The sequence below is a fragment of the Protopterus annectens genome, chromosome 16.part0 (assembly GCF_019279795.1).
Source record: "Protopterus annectens isolate FY-2018-M chromosome 16.part0, PAN1.0, whole genome shotgun sequence".
Taxonomy (NCBI): Eukaryota; Metazoa; Chordata; order Ceratodontiformes; family Protopteridae; genus Protopterus; species Protopterus annectens.
The window spans coordinates 632,017,922-632,027,921 of record NC_056750.1 but is presented as its reverse complement, the minus strand read 5'-3'; the positions used below and the strand labels follow the sequence as shown (position 1 = coordinate 632,027,921).

Below are 10,000 nucleotides of genomic sequence, written 5' to 3'. Positions count from 1 at the left end.
GAGGGTTCCCTTACTGCTACTTCGGGCAAACCCTCTAAGGCTTCTAGGTCCTCGACTCCAGCTTCTGAGTCGAGGCCTAAGGCTTTGAAACCTCCTGCTACATCGGCTCCGCCTGGAGCCGATGCGTCTCAGACTGCAGCTTCTGTGGTTTCCTCGGCTCCGGCTGGAGCCGAGGTATTGGAAATTCCTGTGTCGGCTCCGATCAGACCATCAGAGCCGACATCTAGAAAGAGGTGTAGGTCACCGTCCCTTGGCTCCGTTCATTCGGCTCCAGCATCTCCCTTGCTGTCTGAACGGAGCCATAGATCTCACTCCTCTAGGTCATCGAGGCTTTCGGATCATGACCTTCAGAGGGTAGTGAGTCGACTTCTTAAGTCCGAGGCACTGGCCCAAATGCTTCAGAGCCCGACTCATCAGTCGATGCTTGACCCTGTCCCTCAAAATGTTCCTCCTCCGACTCCTTTGAGCTCGGAGCCGGGCGCTGAACCGAGACTGTGGTAGCGCCGGAGCCGATACAATTGTCTTCGGCTCGCTGCCGGCTCCGATTTCTTCATTGGAAGAATCTCGGCGCCAGACTTCCCTCGTCGGCTCCGAGGGGGTGAGTGGCATCGGACCCTTGTCCGACCCCGCTCTCCCTCTCGGTGCCTCAGCGCTGGTGAGTTCGGCTCCGACATCGGCCTCGGAGCCATCACTGTCGGTGCCGAGGGGGTTCTCAGCTTTCGGAGCGGGACCTCTGGCTCTGCCTGACAGGGGTGCGTTCGAGGTCATGCGGAGTGTGTTGGAACCTTGTTCAACTCCACAGTCGGCTCCGTCCGCCCCTCCCTCTTCGGTGCCTCAGGTTATGTCTACTCACTCCCTCATCCCAGACCACAGAGAGCCAGCTCCTCAAGAATCCCCTGTGGGGATCTCATCCTCTTCCGAGGCCTCTCCTGAATTGGCAGGGGAGCCCCCTAGGAAGAGAAAGTGTAAGAGGAAGCACATAGACTCTCCTGAGTCTGTCACCTCTGACACAGATTTAGAGGATTCCGAGGGTTCCCCCCGTTCCCCTTCTGGAGATGTCTCATTTGCAGACATTCTAGGAATCCTGAAACAGAGGGGAAATTGGCCAGCCCTTAACCCTTCGGAGGATGAATCTGTGTATCTTGAGGCGTTTGGTTCTCGCCCTTTCACCTCCTGGGTGTCCCCCCCCTTTGACCCCTCATGCAGGTGGTAGCAAAAAAGGCTTGGACGGCTCCTGACTCAGTGGACCCCACCCCCAGGAGACCTTCAAAGTTTATCACAGCACCAACAGATAAACAATTTTTGACCAAGGGAGTTTCTGTGGATGCTATGGTGGTAGCTGCTGCCACTAAGAAGGAACTAGCTGATCCTTCGGTGCCTGTCCATCCTCCTAACAAGGAATCTAGGTCTATGGACAGGTACGGGAAGCGGATGTTTTCGCCAGCGACCTTTGCTATGCTCGCTGAACTACCTATGCCATTTCACTCGTCTTCAAAGAGATTTGATCAAGGAAGCGAGTGACATGTTGAAGGACCCTACAGCTGCGGGTTTTTAGGACAAGATGAATGCTCAGCTGGCTACCCTAAATTCTATAGCTAACTCCTCCATGCGCCTCCTTTCATATGCGGCTGATGGAGCGAGCAGAGCCTCAGGGACAGGTGTTGCCTTACGCCGGCATGCCTGGATGCGGCTATGCAATTTTGCGGACCCCTTTAAAACGTCTTTCACTAATTCCCCGTTTGATGGATCATCTCTTTGGTCCTCAAGTGAAAGAAACCTTGACGAGGTGCGAGACGGATGGCAAAACTCTTTCTGCCGTCGGAGTCCGCTTTTCTACTCCTTCTAGGCCTTAGCCCAAAGGCCAGAAAGGTGGGAAAATGTGGTTCCGCAAACAATCTCAAGGGACTTTGCCTGACGACAGAGTCGGTTCCCTCCAGAGGCAGAGGGGGAACAATAATGGTAGATGTCGCCCTAGAGGCAGGGGGGGTCCACAGTACCAGGGCTATCGAGAAATCTTTTTCAATTAGCCCTTCCAGCCACCCTGAGGTGTTGCCCGTCTGTCCATCTTCGAGGCAGTCGGGGGAATATTGTCACTATACCCAGAAGCCTGGCAATCCCTAACTCAAGACAAGTGGGTACAGTCCATCATTTCCGAAGGCTATTCCATTCCTTTCTTCGCATTCCAAATCAATCAAAAAATCCCTTCCAGATGTTCCACCGCCAAAGGGATCAAGCAGCGTTGGAAATTTCAAAGTTGCTTGCAAAAGAGCTATTCAGCCAGTGCCAGCAGACCAGCAAGGATCCGAATCTACTCCAAATTCTTTTGGTTCCAAAGAAAACAGGGACTGGAGACCCATTTTGGATCTCAGTATCTTGAACAAGTCGGTCAAGAAAACAAGATTTCGGATGGTCACGCCACAATCCATCCTACCCCTTTTGGGAAAGGAAAACTGGATGTGCTCTATAGACCTCCAGGATGCGTACTATCATATAAAAATGAACAGAAGCTCCAGGAGATTTCTCCGCTTCCGGCTGGGAACCAGTCATTTTCAATTCAGAGCCCTGCCCTTTGGTCTCACCACTGCCCCTCGGTGTTTACCAAATGCATGGCAGTGGTAGCTTCTCACCTGAGACGTCAAGGATTCCAGGTGTTTCCATATTTGGACGACTGGCTCCTCACAGCTCCTACCAAGCATCTTCTTCTGATGGCCAGAGACTACATCTTTCGCATTTGTCAAAAGTTAGGCATATCAATAAATTGCGAAAAGTCTGTTTTGTCGCCTTGTCGTGCTATTACCTTCATAGACGCAAATCTAGACTCAGTCAACATGTCTGCGAGACTAACAGACCAAAGAATAGCAGACATACGCAAACTGGTCTCCCTTCTCTTCCACAGCAACAGAGTCAAAGCCAGATTAGTTCTGAAAGTACTGGGGATTATGGCAGCTGCTATCCCTCTACTTTTGTTAGCCAGATTCCACATGAGAATCCTTCAATGGATGCTCTTCACACAGTGGTCATACCAACAACTTCCAATGTCCCACACCATTATGATTACGCAAGCATGCAAGAATCATCTTCTTTGGTGGATGTCTTCCCCTCAGCTCTTCCTGGGAAGACCCTTTGTTCCTCCCCCTCCGGTTGCTACTCTGACAACGGACGCCTCCCTGATCAGGTGGGGGGGGCATTATCAGGGCAGAACAGTCCAGGGCATATGGCAACCAGACGAATGCCACTTGCATATAAATGTTCTAGAGATGAGAGCAGTGCTTTTAGCATTGCAAGCCCTTCAAGACTCTCTTCCCTTGGGAACGATAGCAATCCAGACGGACAGTATGTCTGTAGTGTGGTATATCAACAAACAAGGCGGAACCAGGTCCTACCCCTATGTCGAAGCACTCAGACTGTGGCAATGGGCGATTTCTTCTCAGCGTTTTCTGATAGCAACGATATCCCCGGAAGTCCAATCTAATCGCAGACAAATTGAGCAGAGCTATACTCATGCCTCACGAGTGGTCTCTGAAAGATTCTATTCTGGAGAAAATTTTTCTCAAGTGGGGTCAGCCTTGCTGCGACCTTTTTGCTACTCCCCAAAACAGCAAGTGCAGAGATTATTTCACCCTATTCCCGTTATCAGGCCAGCCCAGCAGAGACGCTCTAGTCCAGGTTTGGCCCCGGGACTTCTGTATGCATTTCCTCCCTTCCCACTAATCTCTCAAGTGATACAGAAAGCTATCGCTCAGAAGGCCTCATTGATCCTCATTGCTCCTTACTGGCCTCGACAGGTTTGGTTCCCCTTTCTACATCAATTTCTGTTGGAGCAACCTTGGCATCTGGACCTAGTTCCAGATCTTTTGATCCATCAATCGGGTCAGTTACATCGCCCTCCCTCTCTGAACCTCACTGCTTGATTCCTCCAATTCCAACCTTAGCCAGGCTTCCTCAAATATCTCACTCTGTTCGAGATATTTTGATAGCTTCCCATAAATCTTCCACTCGGAAGATTTATCTTAGTAAGTGGAAACGTTTTGCCTATTGGGCTCAAGGAAGGGACATAGATCCTTTCACTGCTTCCATCCAAATAGTCCTTGATTTTCTAGCTGAACTCTTCCATGCAGGTTCATCTCCTTCTACTCTTAAAGTTCAATTGGCAGCTATTTCTAACTTTCATGTGGGCATCTCAGATTCTGCCATCATGTCTCACAAGCTTTGCAAAGCTTTTTGAAGGGAGTTTTTCTTCTCAGACCTCCTATAAGAAATCCTCCTCCTTCTTGGGACCTTAATTTAGTTCTCACATCTTTGATTCTTCCCCGTCGAACCTGCAGCTTCCTGTTCATTGAAATTGCTATCCTGGAAGACTCTCTTTCTGGTAGCCATTACTTCAGCTAGAAGGGTCTCAGAACTTCATGCACTCAGCAGTCGACCACCGTATCTATTGTTTCATAAAGACAGGGTGTCCTTACGAACCAATCCATCCTTTTACCTAAAGTAGCCTCTCGTCTAACCTAAATCAAAGCATTGACCTCCTGTGTTTTTCCTAACTTTTCTAACAGGTCTGAACAAAATTGCATTGGCTAGATGTTCATCGTCAGTTAAGGTATTATTTGGATAGAACCAAACAGATCAGGAAAACTGACCAGTTGTTTGTCTCTTATGCAGAAGGCAGAAAGGGACTTTCAGTTTCGAAGGTATCACTCTCCAGATGGCTAACTTCTCTGATTTCCTTTGCTTATGAAATTAGACACCAAAAGCTGCCTAACAAACCTAAGGCTCACTCCACCAGAGCTTTGGCTACTTCTATAGCCTTCCAAGACAGGCTGCCTATTGACACCATTTGTGCAGCGGCTACTTGGGCTACTCCTCACACTTTCATTTCTCATTATAAGTTGGATTTAGCTTCTAGACATAGAGCTAACTTTGGTTCCACTGTTCTCAAGAGTCTGTTCCGATAGGCCACCCGGGACAAGGTGCTAGGGATGCGGTCCCATCCAGCAAGAATGAAGGTGAGATTGACAACTTAACATATAGAAGTTATGTTCTTACCATAACGTTCCATGTTAGTTGTCTTCTTCTCGCCTTCTTTCTTGCGCCCCACCCTCCTTCCCCGTAGCCTGGACAGACCTAGAGGAGTTTGATTGTGACCTCTCTTTCTACCACCTCTATTGTAGATAGGTATATGCTATTCTGTGCATATATTCCTTCTTCAGGTTTTCAGGTCACCTTCTTCCCTTCCTTTTATAGAGGTGGGCTTTTCCCTTTTCCAGTGGTTCTGGAGTTATTTTGGCTGGGCATAGCTTACAAACGAGATCTGAGGTAATACCGCCTAGCATTGTGGGATATAAGGGGAGCCTCGAGCCGGTGGAACCAACTCTCGAGCTTTTAGAGTGGCCGAGTCGGAGCCGAGGTCGGCTCCGAATCCATCCAGCAAGAAAGAAGGCGAGAAGAAGACAACTAACATGGAACGTTATGGTAAGAACATAACTTCTATATTTGAATTTAGGTACAAACTCTATGCATGCCCTTGACTTAGATTAAGCTAGTGTCTGTGCTCCATACCCTAGTTCTGCAGTGAGAGTTGCATAAGCAGCATGTCTGCCAGCAGTAGCTGAAGTTTTCCTTGTAATGTGGTCGCAAAGCCATTAACAATGTGCACGCAAATACTAGCTTAGCCCTATGACTCTGCTGCCGGAAAAAGGGCTCTTGTTGGTATTGTCATAGATTAATATGGATGGCCATAGTTGCTTTCAGAATGACTAAAGATGGAGTGAAGTATAAAGTATGATTATCCCTATGAAATGATTTTGACAGGTATTTGTCTGAAATTTTGCATTTTATTTAGTCTATATATACCAGCTGGTTAGTATGCAGATGGATTGTCTTTGATACAGTTTCTATAAAATTATCTGCCTTGTATTTATTGATTTTACAACAAATAACAAACTGCAGTAGGAACGATGTAATCTTTAAAAGTTATAACATATAAGAAGTATTTATAAAAAACATTGACATATAATCCATGTTTTATTTTTGGGCTACTGCAGCGAAGATTATAAACAGCACTTTCCTAATCGAAACTTAAAAGCCTTCTCTGTACGTCCTTTGCTGATTAACCCTACTCATTATGCTGGGGACCCACTCTGGGTCAGTGACACCGAAACTTCAACAATTTGGAATGATGACTTCACAAAAACAGACTGGACGGGATCAGAGAAAATTATGAGAGATACAAGGATGGATTCACGTCACAGTTCACAGCCTACCTTCAGGGAGGAGCTCTAGCATATGCTACCTACTGCTACAGGTAGGACACCTTCTACAATCCAGTTTTGAATGTCCTAGTATGTACCACTGAAATTTTGTGAGAGGCTGTTTAAAAGAATAGTATGTCCAGTAAAACTTTTCATTTAAAAATGTTATCATGGTGGATGGCATTGAAATTAGTTGTGTAAATAAAAAGGGAATGTTTGCTTTAAAGATTTACTGAAAAACTAGCCCCCACATTTATAAAGGTAGTAAGCAGCTATGTACTGAAGCTGTGTGTATTATGTGCAGACTCAAGACATGTCATTAACATAATTCATAGACATCTGTCCAGAATCATGCTTGAGTACTTTGTGCATTTGTGTTGGAGACGCTGCATTTCTGGAGTTTGTTGGGAACATATCCAAGGTACTGAATGAAAAAGACTAACTTTTGGGAGATGTTCATGTTATACCAGAAATGCTGACAAGAACATTGAATCATTCTGTTAAATATCTGATTGTGGAAAGTCACATACCTAGAGGTCTGTGGAATTTTGTGAAAACAACCACTGTTAACCATAGTAGCAGCAGAGAGAGAGCAGCTGAAATAGTTTCACAGTTTCAAACCTGCCTATTACTGATATTCATAAATGTCTTAAAAGTGTGTTAACCAACTGTCATGTTAATTGCTTATTGATGTGGTGTTTTTTTAAAAATATCCAGCGTAATGCTTTGCTGCAGCGATTGATTTATTGCAGTATAAACATAGCCGGCTTTATACACCAGCGAACCTAGAGGTCGCTGAGGGTCCTCTGTTCCTGGGGGACCACAACCACAGCAATTTATTTATTTTTATTTTATTTTTTTATTTACATTTGTTGACTGGGATAGTCCAACTGGATATATGTCCATTTTCAGCGGAAGCTGGGGGAGAAAAGCTCCACATACCAAAAAAGAGACAGTACATACATCACTGAGTGATAAACTCAGGCAGACATGTTTAGAAAAACAGAGAGTACAGGCAGATATCAATATACACAATGTGCAGACTTGCATCTGATTGGCAAAGACGCACAAGTAAAAATTTCAAAAAAGTACATGACAAATGCTCAAATATGCTATTCGTAGATATTAGATAAGAGTCTTAGCCGATACACAGTTTAAAACGACAAGAGATCTGCATCTGAACGCCAGAAATGGGAACCCACACAATATATGCATAATGAAGCACTGCATAACTATGTACAGAACACCTATGAGCTAATGGTTCTAAATTACGCTGTATGAGTAAATAAAACTAAATACTACATAACCTTTACAAGCCTAGCCAAGAGCCCATCCCGAAAAAGAAACCTCAGTCAGCACCCGTCGCTCCTTTGTCCCTCATTGACCAGGGCGACAAGTGCCGACTGAGGCCCCCCTTGGGGAGAAACTCCCGGCCAGGCCTGTAAGGGCCCCAGGCAATTAGCCTAATAACCTCCTATGATGCTATGATCCTATAAGCAACAGAGTATTACTACCCTGTTGCCCAACACAGAAGAAGTCAGGTGTACAAAACAGAAGTGAGGTGTAGAAAATAAAGTACTTGTTTTGCTACATTATCTTGATATCTTGTAATGTGTCTGTCAAACCTACTAAAGCTAGTACAGCAGTCTTGTATACTTAATAAACCAGGTGGGTAATAAAAATGCTTACTTATATCTCCTTTAAAATGTAAAGATCATTCTAGTTATAATAACAGCATTTTATCAAATAACAGACTTCACAATTCCATTAAATATTTTACCACTTACATAGTGCCCCTGGCTTAGTTAAACCCTGCTTCTGGCCATTCTGTCCACTAAAACTAACAACATAGCTAGCTTTAGGTACCTGCATTACCTGTGGCTGCAGGGGACACCCTTAATTACCCTTGACTGTGTGGGTGTCCCACAAAAGCTGCTGCTGTTTGGGGAAGACCGAGGAGAAACAAATTTATTAATTTTGCGATTAAGTTCTTTAACCTGAGCAGGGCTGTGATATGACCTTGTTAAGATAAAGCTGGTAATGTCCTCTGCACTCAACTGCACCCATTCTAAAGCCAGCCTAGGGGTGGTATTACTACTTTAATTTGCATCACAGTCAAACTTTATTGATGTGCACAGGAGGTCATCATAGCTTGTGTTTGGGCTGGTAACCGGTGTGGTCATTATTTCCTTTGCTTTCCTTAGAGCCCTCAAAGGTGTACAAAGATATTTACTACAGCTTGTAGAGGGCAGTGTACTGTCTAGGAGGAAACGATAGAATATATTACTGTAATCATTACTTTTTTCACTTTGCTCACAATTGCACATCAAGCATGTATGCAGGTGGCTGCTTTTGGGGGTTAGGGGTGAAGAGCTATAGTAGCTCAACAGGTAACACTTGCCTTTGGTATTCGAAGATCGGAAAGGTACAAGGTTCTCTTCTAACCTCAGGTGCTTAGATTAATTTTTCCAAGTCTTTTGAGTTTGTAATACCATGATGGGAATGGACCCCATTCCTAGCTCAAAGCATGATTAAAGTTTGTGAAATTAGTATTGTTTCCATCTTTGATGTTGGCCAAAAGTGCTGTTTGCAGTACCTGCTCCAGTACTGACACTGCAGTGCAACATAAGACTGCACTCCAGTGTGTGCTATCCTTTGGATGAGATGTTAAACCAAGACCACATCTGCTCAGGTGTACCTGAAAGATACCATGCTACCTTTCAGAAAAAGAATAGAAGTTCTCCAAATTTTTATTACAAAATTATAAATTTGCATTCATATAAACCACAATATCTACACGATGTATGGATTTACATATTCACATATTTATGTTTTCATATTAACATGTGTACATTTTCCTTCACTAATTTACCCTCCCCATCCCTTTTTTCCCCAGTCATTTTTTACATTCTCAATCGTTTTGGAAAAAATCTATTTCTTATTAAATAAAACTTCATCAGTTCTTGCCTTCTCCAATGCCTATACAATCCCAAATATTTCTTTCTGCTTCGTTCTTTTCACTATTTTTATAATACCCATCAAAAATCGTGTTCATATCAATTTTTTACTTTTTTTTCACATACTTTTATCAGTTCATTCCCAAATCCTTCTAACTCTGGCACTTCTTGAAAAAATATGCTCAGACATTTCTACTTCATTACATTCCAAACATAGCCTTTCACCTGTTACTTTAACATTCGCCACATCTCCAGAAGCTTGTACACACTCAGTCTCCAAAGAAAATCTTGTACATCTGACATATATTTTAATTTTTCTGTCCATTGCTTATTGTCAAGTTCACTTCTTCCTCCAAATCCCCAATGGAGCAGTATATTTTTCCATAACCTTTTTATACCAAACCCTTCATTTCATATTTACTTCCTCAATATCTAACTTTAGTAACATATTTTATTTTGCCATACTTTTACTTGCACCATGTTTGTATTGGCTTTTTCCTTGAGCTATCCAAAGGAGTCACTTCTCCAACTTAGCCCATCATGAAGTTCATCACAAAGCACTAATTCCTCAGAGGTAAGGACAGCCAAATAGCAGAGTATTTGAATTCTTCCAAAGACATGGCTCTACTTAGATACAGAGCCATCTCTGTAGAGCTCTTTGAATGAGCCCAGATTACCATCTTGAAAGTGGGCATAGAGGCTATTCCTCCTTTCAGATGGGGCCTAAGATTTTATAGCTGTTTTCTTCTAAATGAAAAAAGATAGAATGATTCTGTCCCATCTTTACTCATCTTG

At 44.0% G+C, this 10,000-nt stretch overlaps 1 protein-coding gene across 1 annotated transcript in view; it reads left to right on the top strand.

The window, feature by feature from the left end:
* The window catches only part of LOC122790939 (probable inactive glycosyltransferase 25 family member 3), a 598,803-nt gene that overhangs the window by 557,268 nt on the left and 31,535 nt on the right, over positions 1-10,000 (top strand). Inside the window, exon 12 of the mRNA XM_044058643.1 lies at positions 6,042-6,301. Within this exon, the coding sequence (XP_043914578.1) occupies positions 6,042-6,279 (238 nt within the window). The 3' untranslated portion in view covers positions 6,280-6,301. The remainder of the gene's footprint in view (positions 1-6,041; positions 6,302-10,000) is intronic.